Source organism: Helicoverpa zea, chromosome 11 (assembly GCF_022581195.2).
Source record: "Helicoverpa zea isolate HzStark_Cry1AcR chromosome 11, ilHelZeax1.1, whole genome shotgun sequence".
NCBI classification, from domain to species: domain Eukaryota; kingdom Metazoa; phylum Arthropoda; class Insecta; order Lepidoptera; family Noctuidae; genus Helicoverpa; species Helicoverpa zea.
Window position 1 is genome coordinate 13,012,623 of NC_061462.1, and position 17,651 is coordinate 13,030,273.

The following is a 17,651-nucleotide window of genomic DNA, read 5'->3' on the forward strand; positions in this document are numbered from 1 at the left end:
TTAAAGACCGCAAAAGGAACCGCATATTCGCTCAGAATACAAAATTAACAACTTGCCTTTGTACTAATGTAATCATGCATCTACTAGTATGCACTCCACAGTTTCATACCAGTGTTTTTGGAAATATCTTCTGAAATATGAATGCTGTAGTTATATTCGCTATATTTATTCAAACTAGGTTACGTAACCCATCGACTAGTACTCTAATTAAGCTAAAACCTACTTTTAATAACGAGATAAACGAAATTGTATTTTAGGCATATTGCCGTCCGAGCGGCCAACTAAAATCGACTCTAACATATTATTGAACCTACTTTTTAGTATTTTTTTTGTCTTTTTTCGCTGTAACAAATTAAAGACTAATTGTCTATACACATTAGCTTCTATTAATTTGATACCTAAGGTGATATACCTACATACTCATAACCTGAAAACTAAACATTGCATAACTTTTTGTTTATCTACGTTTTGTCCTTTTTTTATTTTTGTAGCAAATTATACAAATTAAGACCTTTCTTTTGATGTATCATTCGTCTATCTGCATTGTATAGTTTCTGTGTACCTAATCACGGGCGATGACTACGGCAAGTGGCGGTTCTAGCGGCCAACTATTCTTTGTCATAGCGTCTTGGTTTTTTTTGTAACAAATTCAGGAAAAGAGGAGTGAAAAGTAACAAATTACTACTAATTCCTGGCAAAGTTTCATCAAATATTATGAGTTGGCCGCGCGGTAGAAATGGACACGAAAAGTCAGGGCCGTCTCTAGCTCATGTAGTACAAAGATTGTGTATTTCGAAGGTCATAAATAAGAAAGTTCATATGGAAACTAGGAGTTACCTTCTGTAACAGGACTTTAAAAAGGCGCTACCTTTTTGATAGGTTAGAAAAAAACATGTTAAAAAAACAACTGTAACTGAAGTTGCCGCGACCGCGAAAATGTTTCGAGTTTTGGGTCACTAAAGCACCTAAACTTGTACCTATAATAAAAATAATCCGCAAAGTGAAGAAGCCGCAAGCGAAGCGAGCGCAAAATTTTTTGAATATTGGGATATTAAAGTAGTTAAACGTAAAAAAAAATTGTGGTAAGAAAAGAGCGAGCGAAGCGAGCGCGAAAATTTTTGAGTTTTGGGAAACTTCGACTTCTGCAGCAAATGCTTGTCTATTACATTTTACAAGGTTAAACTTCCGTACAAGGCAAGCAATCTCATGTATATTATGTTTTCAACTCGTAGTTGATGAAGGCGAGGCAGGCTAGGAATTGGCTTGGTTGGTGGATTTAACGATTGTTATTGAAAAACCTGTTTGACTTCTTATCCTCTCAAATCGAGTGATCGTCCTCTGAAATCTGCTGGCCCTAGGCCTGTACGGCGTAGGCGTGGGCGCTCTGCGGCTATTTTGCAAATATAGGTACACAAAAGTTCTTCGATGCCCTCGATTTCTCAGGCTTTCCATCATCAGATCCTGACCTGATGATAATGGGACCACCTCGAAGGTATACGCTATCAAACAAAAAAAGAATTATCAAACTCGATTAATAGATGGCTGAGTAATCGCCTAACAAACATACAAAAAAATAAAAAAATACGATTGAATTGAGAACCTCCGCTTTTTGGGAAGTCGGTTATAAATAGCGGAATGCCACATACGCTTCAATCGTAATTTAGTCGTGATTGGATCTCAGTCGAATGTGAATCGTATGTCGCTTAAGTAAAATTAGTAGAATCTATCAATTATACCTTTGTATATGTTGTGTAATAATTATATACAATTATTATATAGCTGGTAAGTATATAACAAAAAAGGAAGAAATAACACGCTTCTATTTTATAGTCGGGAAAATAAAATAAATACTAACTTCTCATTTTTGTGTTTTTATTAAAAACGTTAAAACCTTTGCATTTTTTGTTCGTCGAAAAACGTAACATTGCATTTGATTCAACAAAAATGTATTGTTAGTGGAAGAGCGACGGCGGCGGCATGCGGCAGAGCGATGAGAGCGATGAGAGCGACGCGAGCCGCTGCGCCGTCGCCGTCACTTCACAAACGGCGTCAACACCAATATAATTTATCTATTACAGTAGAGTCTGTAGCGCTGAGCCACCGGGACCTCTCGCCATTCCTGCACTCGACACACAGACCACTCATGCAACACTACATACTTAAAAACTAATTCAATCTATTTAATGAGATATAAAAATCATTTCAAAAATGCCAAACTTCACTATGTACGTACCTAAGTATTAAAGTTAACATCGCCGAGGTACTCCCCCGAATTAATTATAATGGATGTACATAATTATTATTATTTAAAGCGTATGATCCATTCAGTACCTTTACATAGTCTATTGCGGAATGTGTGTTGGGCGGGACGCGGGCGAGGTGCGACTCCGCCGCTTCTCATTCCTGCGCTCTAGTCAAGTCTCGCCGGCTTAGCCGCAGGGACAACCTGGGGCGCAGACCACCAGGCCCCATTTCTACATGATACCGCATCACTTAAGCGAGCTTATGACGGGGACAAAGATTTTGTTGATGGGCGCCAACAAGATCTCTGATAGCGCGCTCACGCGTTATTGGAAGAGTCGGCTATACAGATACTAAGGCACTGATAAATAATATTAACAATCAAGCAGCATCGCACTGTGGCAGCGCGGCGGGCCCCGCACCCCGCACCCCGCGCCCCGCGCCTCGCGCCTCGCCGCTCGTGACTGCTCGGCGCCGACCGTGCTGAGCGGTTGCGCGTGTAACGCTCGATAGTTTCACTTCGCTCATCCGTTGGTTGTTGCGATTTGCTTTATGATCAGAAAAGTGTGACATAATACATGTCATCGGAAAATAACCAGCTCTGCTGAGTTTATATACATTTCATAGGAAATTATAAACCTTCGTAGGATTCTAAATGAGAGATAAATTGTATTATTTTCGGACATATTACCTTAAGGATTCATGTACAAAAGAAAGTCGTATTTATAAGTCAATGCGGCTGAACGATTGGCTTGACATAGTTGAGGAGGACGCTTACAGCCAGGACATGGAAATACATATATTGAACTTTATAATCCCATCCGGGTACTGCATTGCTTTGCAGTTTTGCATGGATTTAGATTTTAACACGACAGCCACGAGCAAAATATGTGTACTTTCACAATTACAATTCACTTTAACAAAATGAAAAGCAAGTTGCATTGATTACCGCTTAATGTTTTCTCTAGCATTATATTTTAGAAGCCACAATATTACAAAATAGCTGTCGTCTCTTACTGACTTTCTGACTTTACGACACATAATGTACATGTCAGGAAAACTGCACCGGCGCCGACCACTACTCGCGACTTCGTGGAAAGTGTACAACAGCAACGACAAACATAACACTATATAGTATATCGGTATTGCATCAATACAGTAAACGCACTCGCCAACATTACATCATCATGTGTGCACATCACCGAGCACAGTCTGCTTGGAGTTTGACAACAAAGTGTAAAGTTGCGCAACGACATTATTATTAATTACAACTAGTTAGTGACGACACTCTGAGTAACTGCTCCGCGGACATGCGGCGGACATGCGGCGGACATGCGGCGGACCGGCGGCGGACGCGCGGCCGACAGGCGGCACACCCGTGTCTCTGTGAGATTGCCACTCCACATATTATCACTCGAAATAAACATAGAGCAGCTGCCATTGCTGCTACGAATTGCTGTTTCGTAGTTTGAAAAAAATCATCTTTTAAAGTCGGCAGAGTTTCTGTAGTAGTAGTTTTTGAGTCGTTTACAAATAGGTAGTCGGGATGATATGGGGAGCGACAGTCATTCTGATGCACAGCCGTGCTCGAGTACAACGTGTCGGCTGCCCTGGAGCCAGCCGTCGTTATCGTATTACTGCTGCTCGACAATATTTCTACCGAAGTCCTGATGACGGACCATACTCGTCGATTCACTTAAATTAAGAGAGCACTTGAGACCTTTTCTGATCGAACAGTGAACAAACAGCCTTGAGCTGCGAGCAGCGCCGCGACGTCAGCCGCCGTCTGCCCGCACTCGCTAACATCACTTATCAACTATGTTTAGTTATTGGCACCTGCTACTTACTTTGGCTTTTTATCGGTTGCAAGCCGAGGCCCGAGGCACACAGCTGCGCCGACTAGTCTACCTAATAATACTTAGCTTACTGGCCCACTCAACGAACGAGCCGCACGGCTTGCATTGTCAGTGTATAGCGATGCCGGAGGTGTAGCTAGCGGGGACGGCCGCAGATAGTCCCTTCTCAAGTTTATCTTACGGAATTAGTCAACGGTGGTTCAAAGCAAAACGCGCTTGGTGTTCGTTGAGTGAGCTATACAACTGTTAGACGTTAGGGGCGCCTACCACTAGTGTTACAACTAAGTCGTCCGACGTCCGCTAGCTACCGTATCATAAGATCCTAGTGTGGGGTTATCCTAGTACATTAAGAACACGTCGGTGTGCGAGCACGCTGCTCTCAGCGGTATTGTCTGCGGTGCTGCGGTGCTGCGGTGCCGCGGTGCCGGAGCCGCGGTGCTGCTACACGAGCACGTCCATGCGCGAGCCGCGGCGCAGCAGGCGCGCGCCCGCCGCGTCGCCGCCCAGCGCGTGGAACGACAGCGTCACCAGCTGCTGCCCGAAGTTGGCCTCGAACCTGCGCAGAGCTCGGTCACCCTCCGTGCGTCCCCGCACCCCGCACCCCGCGTCCCGCGACCCGCGCTACTCACTCGGTGGCGATGTTGACGTGCGGCGGCGCGCCCACCGCGTTCTGCACCACCAGGAACAGCTTGGTGGCCAGCTCGAGCACGTGACACGTGCGCACCACCACGTCGCCGCGCCGCCGCCACGCGCCCTCGCCCTGCACACGCGCTCGTCAGCTCCGCGCCGGGGCCAGCCCCCCACCCCGCCCCGTACTCACCCCGAAGAGACAGCCGGGCGCGTCGGCGGCGTCGCGCTCGGAGCACTGCGACAGCTCGTCGGCGGCGTCGAGCGCGGCGGCGCGCACGTGCACCACCAGCAGGTCGTCGCGGTGCGGCGACAGCGACAGGCGCCACACGGCGTGCGCGGGCACGCGGCGCTTGAGGCGCAGCGAGCGCGCCTCCAGCAGCAGCAGCGCGCCGGTCGACAGCACCGCCAGGCACCGCGCCACGCGCCCGCTCGAGCGCGCCACCTTGCCCACCACGTCCGCGAACACCACGTAGCGGTCCCCGGCCGCGCCCAGCCCGCGCCGCCACGCCGCCGACGCGCGCAGCCGCACGTAGTCGCCCACGAACGGGTGCGCCACGCTGCACGCGTAGTTGGCCTTGCGGTCCTTGAACAGCACGCTGGCCGTGACCTTCTCGCGCATGCGGTTGCGCGCCGTCTGGTCGAAGGCGGCGCGGTACAGCCGGCAGCGCCAGGCGTGGTGCAGGCGGCGCAGCAGCGCGTCGGCGCGGCCCAGCAGGCGCGGCGCCGGGCACGCGGGCCAGGCGGCGCACGCGGGCGACAGGTGGCGCGGCGGCAGGCGGCGCCACAGGCGCAGCAGGTAGCGGCGCCGCGCGGCCGCCGCCCAGGCGCGCCACAGCACGGCGGCGGCGCGGCGGCGGCGCGGCGCGGCGCGGCGGCGGCGCCAGGCGCGCGCCAGCACGGCCTGCGCGGCGGCGCGGCGGCGGGCGCGGTGGCGGCGCCAGGCGCGCTGCGCGGCCGCCACGAGCGCCGCCACGCGCGCCGCCCGCAGCGCCTCCAGCTCCCACACGGTGCGCGGGCTGCGCACGAACACGCGCGTGCGGCCGTACGCGAACTCGGCGCTGGGGATGGGCAGCTGGCGCAGCAGCGCGCGCGCGGCGCGCACGGGGTCGTCGCGCGCGGGCGAGGCGCGGGGCGAGTGGGGCGGGCGGGGCGGGTGGGGCGGGCGGGGCGCGAGCACGCCGTAGCGCGCGAGGGCGGCGCGGGCGCACATGGACTCGCACCAGCCGAGGCGCCGCAGCTGCGCCATGTCCATGATCCTGCGCACGTGTGCCGTACAGACCGCGCGCCTCCACCGGGTGCGTCCGATGTTATCCAAGTCATTTCATGTATTTAAAATTAAATTTAAAAATGGCTCATCGACAAATGTTTTTATTCAATATATGAATTCATATCATGTACTACAATAAATATACAGGAATAAATTTTAAGCAGTGCAAAAAGATATCTGAAAAGATATATCCAGAATCATTAACAGAACATATCTGCATCATCAGTAAAAAAAATTTTTCTTTGTTTCATCCGCCCTAAAATCGGCACGGATGTCGAGCCCTGACTTTCACCTGCGCAGAAGCGATTTTTTGGGTCCCTTTGGTGGTATGAAGTGAGCGCGGGGCCGCGGTAAAGCGGTGATTTATTTATGAAATGAAAAAAAAATGATTTTCATTTCATTTCATTTCATAAATAAATAAATGAAATTCGAGGTCAAAAATGTTAACAAGAAAAGTACCAAGGTACGTAATAGTTTTTTTTTTATCAAACTAGAAAATTTAATCTATTCTATACATAAAATAAATCTGTAAAAAAACTGTGTCTGTACATTGACTATATTAAAAAAAATAATAATTGGGTGGGGTTTAGAAACAGTAATGGAGCACAAATCCAAAAAAAAAAATTGTCTGTATGTCTGTTTGTTTGTACACGCTAATCTTCCGAACTACTGAACGGATTTCAATGATTTTTTCTTTGTTGTATCAGTATTAGGCCTGGTCAACATATAGGCTATAATTTATCTTCGAAACTTGAAGACCTGATCCAGAACTCCAACAGACCAATAAAACTATAAGAGATACAAATATGGTGCCGTGGCAAAAATTGTTTCATTTGATGAGCATTTTCAGCTGAGATAATAAATTTTAGGATCTGGAACACCTGATGTGGAACCCCAAGAGCCCAGCTTCTCTGTACCATATACAGGTATGCCGTTTTAGCAAAAGTTGTTCAATTTGATAAGCACTTTCTATTGACTTATATAAATTGAAGATCTAAAACACCTGATGTGGAACTCCAGGGGCCCAGCTAGACTATAGCATATAGAGGTATGACGTTTTAGCACTCTATTGTCGTATAAACATCGAAGATCTGGAACACCTGATGTGGAACTTCAAGAGCAATACTACACTTGAAATGTATAGAAATGAATGTTATGAAATAGGTATGGTGAATCAAAAAAAGTAATTATTCCGTCTTTTAGATAACCCTAAAAGAATAGACACGCATTTTTCTTTTCTCTCTCTCACAAACAAATAACAACGAAGATACAACAACGCTTGAATTTCGTGTTAAGTCACTGCTTAGTACAAATTTTACATACCTAGACGTGGCGTCACGAGACCCCACTCTCTAACTTTGTTAATTAATTTATTTAAACTTTATGCAACAAAAATATTACATAGGCGGACTTAATGCCATAGGCATTCTTTCCATTCAACCTTAGGGTGATGCAGAGAAAAACATGGTAGGTGCATTAGAAAATAAAACGAAAACTTAATGATGAATAAAACACTAAATACTAATTAAATACAACAATATTAATACAAATAACAATAAATACATACATACATACATATATACATATTATATACCAATAAATTATTATGATGATGATTCTGCCAACGATTTCTTAAGCAAGTACTTCCGCACAGCACTCTTGAAAGATTGTTTGCTGGGTGACTTCCTGGTTTCTGAGGGCAGCGCATTCCACAGAAGAATAGCTTGAATGTGAAAAGAAGAGTGGATAGTGTCAGAGGTATGAGAAGGACAGTGAAGAAGAAGATTGTGAGAAGAGCGAAGATTTTTGGAATGACCGGAGCAACGGTATTGAAAATGAGGAATTAGATACGAGGGGGGAGTAGGAGAGTTAAGTAAAGAGTAAAGGGTCGTCAAGGCACGCATCGATCTTCTCTGACGAATGGACATCCATTTCAATTGCGTCCTATAGTCAGAAACATGATCGTACTTCCGCAGGTTGAAGACGAATCTTATGCAGTTGTTGATGAGCCGATCAAGTTTGTTGAGCAAGTCCGCATTGAGGTCGTAGTAACTCACGTCACCATAGTCGATAATAGGAAATATTAGGGACTGCACAAGCATTGCTTTGGTTTTCGGCGGCAAAAAGTTTCTTAACCGATTTAGATGACGTAAGGTTCCAATTACACGCTTACTCACACTAGCGACCTGAGTTTGCCAACTAAGCGTACTGTCCATATAAAGACCCAGGTTCTTCACATTGAGATTTGTTGCATTATATCTCTTGAAAAAATTAATAATAAAAGGGTGTGTGTTTTTTCTTGCCATAAGTGTACGATGCGCAAAGCGATCCCCACTCTTCCGCCGAGGGCTCGATATCCGTGCCGGTAACTGTACTAACTATTCTCACGCGCTTGGAGCAGCGCTCGCGTCAGTAAACCGGTTTCGCGTTGCCGCCGTGCCTACAATGACGTCTGTGATCGTACAATCGGTATAATTATTATTCTTTGTACTAAAACACAACAAAATAAAAATATACATATCTATAAAACTTATTTAACTATACCTGGACAAATTTTAGAAAATTTCAAATTAATTAAAAACGAAGTACTAATTAAAGTTAGTATTGATATATTTTGTACTATTTGAAAAGATAATTAATAGGCCATGTTATCTCACAAAAATCTAAAAACCTTAGATCTTATGAGGGAAAATCGATCAATAGTCTCTTAAACGAGATAACAGTTTTTGGGACAGTATGCAAACGAAAATATCTCAGATTTGAAATTTGATTTTAAACTATAAATATTTATGGGTGCTAATTAAACCGGCTTCTTTTTAATATCATTATTCGCCCCCAAAAATGTATGTTGCCTTCTAAATTACTAAGTCAGCCACAATTAATAAAGCGTCGAGCATCTAAATAATACTATCTTAGCCACGAGTTATCTTCCACTCTAAATACAACTCAGCATGATGGTTATTTTTTTGCATCTAAATTTGTAGCATGTATTCTAACAGTAAACTTCTTAAATACTATTAAGTGACATCATAAAAATATTTATTTAGCTTCTAATTTTTTAACTCGTACTAAGTTTTTTGTTTAAAATATAACACATCCCATATTAATTGACCCAGCATGGAAGTAAGCATGCAACATGCAGCAAGCATGGCTTCTGTCACGGCTCCGGCGGTCCCATGCGAGCTTATCGTCGCAGATGGTTTTCAAGCTCACCACCGTAGCTTCGGCTTTCTGGCCGGCCCTGCCGGCCAGCCTCAGCCGCGGCAGCGAGCGCTGAAACTACCTGCGCCTCAGCTCGCAGGCCGCCTCGCCCCTCCGCGCCTACGCGGTTTTGAATTGCACTCTAGGGGTAGGGCAGACAAGACTACGTGGAGTCGGTTTTGCAGCGATTCGTTTTCGTCACTAACTTAAATTTTTAATACAATGTTTTTTAATTGAAGGTTATAAATGGCAATATGCTAAATAAAATGAATCCAAATTAAATTCTACCAGCAAAAAAAACGAGCCAAGAAAATAGCTGATCTCGTTTTTCTTGGCTCGTTTTTGGAAAAATGAGGCCGAGTTAGTAAATTAGATGACAATGTATAAATAAGAAGGACAAGTTACAATAATTGATGATCTTTTATTGAAGCTTTCTAGTAGATGGCGTTGTAAAAAAGACGAATTAGTTTATTAGAGGCATATGTCATTTCCCCGTTGCTTAGTTATAAAATTTGAAGTTTAATCATGTGTCCAATAAATAATTTTGTGGCTACACTTATAATTTCCCAATATTTATTATTTCCCTATAATTGTGATTACAAATACACAGGACATAATAAGACTTTACGTTCATATCCTTAGATGTAATCATATGGGGTGAGATCAAGTTAAAAAAAAAATGGTCTGGGACATTACAATTTCGCATAGGTACACTTTTTCTCAAAAATGCCCTAATAATATGAAATAGTTTTAAATTGTAATTCCACATTATGATTATGGCCATATAAAACTTGCATGTCGGTTAAACGGCGAGACATGTGAAACACTTATATCTACCATGTTTCTAGGAAATAAATTTTCTTATTCTTATGTCAAACACATAGGTATTGTACGGGACGTCACGCGGCAATGAGGCACCAGATGCGGAGCCGTGCGCTGTGCCTGCTCACCACTCAAACCCTGATAGCACTGTTCGGAAATATTCTAACCTTATTTAAACCAATGTTACTTAGCAGCATTGGAAATGTCAAATATTAGTCCAACGAAAACAACAATAACAGACTGTCGTCAATAAATGTCTTTGGTCTCGTAACAGCATAGCATCTGTTGAACATGGGGTCTCAAATTCGATTCCCCATCGGGCCGAAACTAAGCCCGTGGTCGAATGGGAGTATGAGAAAGCGGGCGCGTCGCTCACCCCTGGTCCTGGATCTGTCGGCGCAGCAGCGCGGCGTCGAAGCGGTGCGGGCGCAGCGCGGCGTCGGGGCGCAGACAGCGCACGAGGCGCGGCGCGGGCGGCAGGCGCCGCACCAGCGCGCCCACCAGCGCGCGCTGCCGCGTGCCCAGCGCCGCCGGCCGCCGCGGCGACGCGCCGCCCGCGAACAGCGCGCCCAGCAGCGCCGACCCCGCGCCGCCCAGCACCGCGCAGCAGCGCGCGCACACCGCGTCGCGGTCCTTCGCCACGATGCCGCGCGCCGAGTACGCCACGCCGCCGCCGAAGTGCACCACCCTGCGCGTGCAGCGCCGTCAGTCGCCGTGCCGTGTGCCGTGTGCCCGTGCGTGTGCGGCTACTCACTGGAAGTGGTCGGGCGGCAGCACGAGCAGGCGCGGGTGGCGGCGGCGCTTGAGGCGCGCGAGGAAGGCGGCGTCGGAGGCGGCGTCGGCCAGCGCGCCCAGCACGGAGTCGGGCCCCGCGTCCAGCAGGTCGGCGGCCGCCTCGTGGTCGGCGTAGCGCAGCGGGCGCCAGGCCAGGCCCTCGCGCGCGTACTCCTCCTGCTCGCGGCGCAGCGTGAGCGCGGTGACGGCGGCCTGCACGCGCTCGGCCGCGTAGTTGATGAGCAGCCGCTCCAGCCCGTTGTGCGCCAGCGCCTCGAAGCCGTACACGTCGAGGATGCCGAGCGCGCAGCGGCGCCCCGCCTCCGCCGGCTTGAGGTGCTCGTTGACGGCGTTGATGAGCCACGTGAAGAGGCGCGAGTACAGCACGCGCAGCAGCTGGTCGCGCCGCGCCGCCGGCCACGCGGGCGCCGGGCCCTCGTCCGCCGCGCCCAGCGCCGCGCCCAGCGCCTCCGCGTCCACGCCCACCAGCGCGCACGCCTCCACCAGCTCTGCGGCACACGCGGCACGTCAGCCCGCTCGCCTGTCACTGTCCGCCGTCACACACCACACCTACCGTATCGGTGGTGCAGGCGCGTGCCGATGCTGCCGTCGATGTTGTGCTGCGGCTCGAACTCCACGTTGCCCAGCTTGAGCAGGAAGGCCAGCACGCGCAGCACGCCCTCGCACGCGCCGCCGCTGAAGCCCAGCGCGCGCATCGCCTCCTGCCACACGCGCTACGTGTCAGCCACGTCGTGTCGCTCGGGGCGGCGGTGTGTGAGTGAGGGCGAGGGTGGGTACCGTGGTGAAGGCGAAGTGGTCGCGGTCGTGCAGCGCGGCGGCGGCGGGCGGCGCGGACGGCGGGGGCGGCGGCGCGCGGCGCGGGGAGGCGGGCGGCGGGGCGGCGCCGCGCAGCACGCGGTACTGCTCCCAGCCGCGCTGCAGCCGCAGCCGCTCTGCAAAGCCTCACGCTACACGAGACGACTACCTCCGACACACTACTACCTAATTACCTACACCTCGTTTACAATAATGCCGGCTAAATGCACGAATATAACATAGAATGCAAATCAAAATGTCGCCTAAAACAAAGGATTTATCGTTTGTGTTACATTTTTCTGTAATGATAATTTTGATAATCAAGTGCAATATGTAATTAGTGTGCGAGACAGAAGGCTCGATGTGACTCACTGAGCAGCGCGGCGTCGGCGCCGGCCAGCAGCTGGTACAGCACGTGGAAGTTGCGCTCGCCGTCGGCGGCGCCGCTGACGCGCTCCTGCAACAAGCCGCGCTACAGTACCCGCCGCGCGCTACTCACCGCTCGCCGGCGTTACCTTCTCCAGCAGGTCTGCAACACAAAGCAAGCGTCAGCTCTCAGCCTCGCTGACACTACACTACCTAGCGCGCGACACTCACAGTGCGTCAGGTGCCCGCCCACCGGCTCGCCCTTGAAGTCAAACTCGATCTCCAGCAGCTTGCCCTGCAACACCGCGCCGCTTAGCTGTCTCTGCCGCGAGCCTCAGTACAATGTTCAAGTAGCGGGAACAATATGGAAAGTGCTTTTATGACATGTCACGTAGATTAGGTACATCAGATACGAGGGGTGATCTTTTCATTTGTGCTAATATTACTAATGGGCAATATTTAAATAACGTTTTATTATAAAAAGAGTTGATCTAGGTTGTGATACTGAACTTGTCACTGTTCTTCCAATCCGAAATAAACATTTATAATGTTTAAAGTTCGAACAATTCCGCAGCCTACAGTACCTACTTAGTTCAAAGTGACTTATGAAGTCTTTGTTAAACTAAAACCTACATAGCGATTTCGGCCCGCCCCGGGTACCGAACCCGAGACCTCGAGCACAGAAGTCGGACTTGTAACCAAGATACCAACGAGACAGCCCCCAACAGAGTCAGCAAAAGGCTAGGCAGATAAACTTGAAAACTTGTTTCAATTGGATTTTGATAAAACTTGGTTGTACTACCTTCGAGTATAATAGCTGATGAGCCTATCTTAACAAAACCTTGGCCTGATGATATCTAAGCACTTAACAGCAATAACAGAATGTAAAAGCGAACGAATGAAAGTTAGACGTATGCAGTGGAGTGAGGAGTGTGTCGTGTGGGAAACAGTACAAATCTGCTGGCGTTGTGGTTGAGCGCGGTGGCGGCGTTGCCGAAGGCCTCGAGCAGCGTGCCGGCCGCCGTGAGCGCGCCCGCCGCGCCGCGCTCCTCGCCCGCCACGGCCGCGCACTGCAGGCACACGCGCGCCGCCTCCGTCTTGCCGGCGCCGCTCTCGCCTGCAACCGCACACCCAACTTTCATGTTGCATCAAAAAAAGATATCTTGAAACAATCAATAACAGTTGCTAGTTGACGCATCGCTAATGGCGCCGCGGTCCGCGGTGGTTCTATCAGCTGTAGCGTTGAGAGTACGGTTACAACAGCGAGTATTGAAGTGCGTTGTTCAGTCAACGAGTTGTTGTTGCTGGTGAGTCGAGTGCGACATATGAGTTGTCCTCACCGGTAATGACGATGCACTGAGTCTCGTTCCTGTCGCGCACCCAGCGGTAGGCGGTCGCCGTGATGGCGTAGAGGTGCGGCGGCAGCTGGTAAGGCGGCCGCGCCAGGTAGGCGCGCACCAGCTCGGCCGAGTAGAGCGGCAGCGCGCGGCACGGGTTCACCGACACCAGCGCGTTGCCCACGTACGTCTGCAAGAGCGGCGCGTCAGCGAGGGCGAGCGGCCCACGCCGCGCGGGCTCGCCGGCGCACACTCACGTATATGATGTCGCGCTTGTAGCGCACGTGCAGGTTGTGCAGGAACGTGTCCTCGGACAGCGGCGCCAGCAGCACCGCGTCCGCCTGCCCCGCGGCCTCGGCGTCCGCCATGCCGGCCCGGCGCCCGTCACCGAGCGCCGCGCCGCGTCGCCGCTCGCGCCATGCTCAACACCCGCCGCTCTGCACGTCACATATCATTCTTATCTCCGTGTTGCAGTTATTCATATCGAGCAAAAACATTACCGGTTTTCAATTTTCACCTTAATAAATGGTATTTACTTTAAACTTAGTTTTTAACTCGTGGGTAAGTCATACCATGCACTTGGAGAGGCCTATGTCCAGCAGTGGACTGCGATAGGCTGATGATGATGATGGAGTCACATCATAAGGTAAAGCAACGCTTGGCACAGTCGGTTCGTGGATGGGTGACCATCTTGTCATAACGAGTTCTTCCGTGTTTCGGAAGGCAAGAGTAAACTGGTGAGTCCCTGCTGTCATTTGAACATCTTTGGTAGTCGCAAAAGTCTACTGCTGGTTTTACAAAGTTTGTAATTTAATTGTATTAGCAAACACTGACTACAGAACCCTACAAAAATCAAATATCAAATCAAGAATTAACAAATGGGCGTCCCACGAACTCAATGAATGCTAGCGCGAAGTGCGCGTCGAGACGTGCCTTGCACTGCTCAACAGATGCACAAATTAATGAATTTTTCCATCGTCTGCTAGTCACCAGACCTTGTGCCCACACACAACAACTTTTTCCAGAATTTGGATAATTTTTTGTCGGGTAAAAAATTCAATACCCAAGAGGCAGTACAAAATGCCTTTGAACAAATGGTTGCCTCCCCTTCAGCTAATTTCTCTAAGAAGGGCATCAATTCACTGCCACTGCGTTGGCAAAGAAGCATTGATTGCATGAGTAATTACTTTGATAAATACAAATAACACCTACATGAAAAAAAAAAACATTTAAATTTTTTCATACAAAACGGCAATTTCATAGGTAAAGACCTATTATTATTATGTTTGTTTGTTTGACTGCGCTAATCTCAGGAACTACTGGGCCGATTTGAAAATTTATTTCAGTGTTAGATAGCCCATTTATCAAGGAAGGCTATAGGCTACTTTTTATCCCGGTACGGGAAGTAGTTCCCACGGGATGCGGGTGAAACCGCTGGCAAAAGCTAGTTTATGATATTTTCATGTTCTAACACTATTAATGTGTGTTTTTATTAGCATTCTTTAAATGTTTCAATAAAACAAAAAATAAAATAAGTTAACATTCTGACTCTGTTTTAAGAAAATATATTCCTTGAGTTGGTTCTTCAAGTAACATGTCCATCTAACATTTAGTGTTGTTCACTACATAGAGGTTCACCAAACGCAGGTGATTTTGAGCAGCACCAATGTCAATGTATTATCACGTACAGCCTTGTCATCTTACGTAGCATTATTGTGTGAACATACAAATCTGTATATATGTTGCTAAAGAACTTTCCCAATATTGCATGACACTGATTCACTACAGGCATACTGACAACTGAGCCAATATGCATCATTACAATATCAAAGACATTGATCATTGTTAGAAGGAATATTGTTCTTGAACACCTGAGCCTACCCACTGACCCATTTACTTTAATTCACCAAAAAGCCTAATGCTATAAAAGGTATACATAAAATATTCAAACACCAGGTTTGTTGATCAAATTAGGGAGGCAGGTAGAGAAACATACCTGGACAAAAATATCCAAAGTACATCTTTAATTCTGAACACTTTCAACGAACTGTAATCATTTTATCTGTAAAAAGATCAAGCAGAAGAAGTAATCAGTCCACTGTCTTACGTTAACTTGTAATACACCAATAAATTGAAGCTGTCCTATATCGTTGCTACCGCGGTGCACATATAGACCTTACAGATACTATACAAACAATACGTCACGATCGAAACTATTTCAAAAATAGATTCTATTCAGCGAACGTTTAATTAAAGGCACCATACCATTTGTGATTAGATAGAGGTTTTTCTACTACGGATACTACAGGGTACGACCGACGTACGATTATGCTTAATGGACTTTTGACAAATATAACTTTGACGTACGAAGCTTCGTACTTCAAACTCATTTTGACATTTATATTCATGATAACAACACACAAAAAAGGCTAGTGATAAAAGCTCCGACAAAAAAGAAGAATTTACCTTACTCAAAATACTAACTTTCCGACTACTTATGTCCGAATAAAAATGACGAAACGACCGAATTACATACTGAAATTCTCGACAAGTAAACATGACTGTTTATTGCGGTACCTAATGTACAAATACATACTATCATAGGACTTGCATCCGACGCAAAAAACAGTAGGTACTTTACCTTTTACCTCTATTTCCCCCTCTAGTGAGCAAAAACCGACATAAGGAAGGCCCACGAATCAAAAATCTTCAAGTCCCTAACTTCTGTCTGAAAAAGCAAATATTTCGAATTTGCTTGCTATTTCAAATTTTTTTATACATACCTATTTACTTAGATGAAAATATAATAACTAAATCCCGTGCGCAAAAATTCTGTTGACCAGGGGCACGATTCTCCTAATTTTAATTAAGCGGCATACGATTCACGTTCGACTCGTTTCAACTGAGATCCAATCCCGACTCGATTACGATTGAAGCGTATGTGGCATTCCGCTATTTTTTCTTTGAAATAAACGTTTTTATCCTTTTCTGTCATTAAATAATGAATCATTTTGTCTGCAAATGATTAACTATTGCAATATGATTGTAGAGCAAACTACCGTATAGACCAAGATCACCAAAAAAGCAGACCAATCGCACACCAATCAATTAATGTCAATCGAATACGATTGGTCTTTTTTTAGTAGTAGAATGCCTGGGGCCCGATTCTCCTAATTTTACTTAAGCGCCATTCGATTGACGTTCGACTCGATTCGACTGAGCTCCAATCCCGACTCGATTACGATTGAAGCGTATGTGGCATTCCGCTATTTTTTCTTTGAAATAAACGTTTTTATCCTTTTCTGTCATTCAACAATGAATCATTTTGTCTGTAATTGATTTACGATTGGAAAATGATTGTACAGCAAACTACCGTATAGACCAAAATCATCCAAATAGCAGACCAATCGCACACAAATCAAATGTCAATCGAATACGATTGGTCGATTCTCCTAAGTTAATAATGTCAAAATCGAATAGAAATCGAATCGCAATATGATCGCAATAGCAGTTTTAACCATATCGGGCATTCTGCTACTAATAAAGACCAATCGTATTCGATTGACATTTGATTGGTGTGCGATTGGTCTGCTATTTCGGTGATTTTGGTCTATACGGTAGTTTGCTGTACAATCACTTTGCAATCGTAAATCATTTGCAGATAAAATGATTCATTATTTAATGACAGAAAAGGATAAAAACGTTTATTTCAAAGAAAAAATAGCGGAATGCCACATACGCTTCAATCGTAATCGATTCGGTCGGGATCGGATCTCAGTCGAATCGAGTCGAACGTGAATCGTATGTTGCTTAAGTAAAATTAGGAGAATCGGGCCCCAGACTCGCTCGCCCTGCAACCACAGCGGGACGACAACATTTGATGATTATAAAGAAAAAAGAAGGCCTATTTTCAACAACTATTTACCTACCTACAATGATTTTATTCGATCAATTTTCTTAGTCAACAGTTACCTATGTACCTATATTTACTTATGCTGTCGGTGTACTTGGGCCTAAGAAGAGTAAGAAACAAGCAACAAATACAAACCTAAACCATCAGGATCGCGCTAATTCCTGACTGCGAGTCTCGGCAACAATTAGCTTAGGTAGGTATATATTAAACTACCTACCTACATATCCTAGATTGCTAGTAGGTACAGACTAGTAACAAAGCTACAACTTCTAGTCCATGATTGTTATACCTACTCCTTAATTAAAACTCTTTTCTTCAAACGAGTACGGTACCTATAATTAACTCAAAAAGTAATAATTTATGTCAAGCGCTCGAATCTTGCTGTCGAGTTGAAACTACATTTCAACATTGCTGAATTATTATACTAT

General features: G+C 46.8%; 1 protein-coding gene across 4 annotated transcripts; it reads right to left on the minus strand.

Annotated features, from left to right (window-relative positions):
• Positions 1-1,855: 1,855 nt before the first annotated feature.
• Positions 1,856-15,947, minus strand: LOC124634300 (unconventional myosin-Ia). Of its 4 annotated transcripts, XM_047169828.1 has the most exons (15): positions 15,576-15,947; positions 15,307-15,372; positions 13,568-13,747; positions 13,314-13,500; positions 12,927-13,090; positions 12,205-12,268; positions 12,123-12,136; positions 11,980-12,064; positions 11,590-11,744; positions 11,366-11,513; positions 10,772-11,300; positions 10,394-10,705; positions 4,918-5,983; positions 4,727-4,857; positions 1,856-4,653 (listed from the first exon to the last, which is right to left on the minus strand). In XM_047169828.1, the coding sequence occupies exons 3-15, from the start codon at positions 13,676-13,678 to the stop codon at positions 4,539-4,541; spliced, it is 3,081 nt and encodes a 1,026-aa protein (XP_047025784.1). In that variant the 5' UTR covers positions 13,679-13,747; positions 15,307-15,372; positions 15,576-15,947; the 3' UTR covers positions 1,856-4,538. The 4 variants fall into 4 exon arrangements, with proteins under 4 accessions (XP_047025784.1, XP_047025783.1, XP_047025785.1 ...); XM_047169827.1 differs by lacking the exon at positions 15,307-15,372; XM_047169829.1 differs by lacking the exon at positions 15,307-15,372 and having other exon boundaries at positions 15,418-15,947.
• Positions 15,948-17,651: the final 1,704 nt, after the last annotated feature.

Coding starts and splice junctions, on each gene's coding strand:
- LOC124634300 (XM_047169827.1), bottom strand. CDS start 13,678: ATGGCGGACGCCGAGGCCGCGGGGCAGGCGGACGCGGTGCTGCTGGCG. Junction 13,501..13,567: donor ACAAGCGCGACATCATATAC/GTGAGTGTGCGC, acceptor CCGCTCTTGCAG/ACGTACGTGGGCAACGCGCT. Junction 12,269..12,926: donor ACCACAACGCCAGCAGATTT/GTACTGTTTCCC, acceptor GCGGTGTTGCAG/GGCAAGCTGCTGGAGATCGA.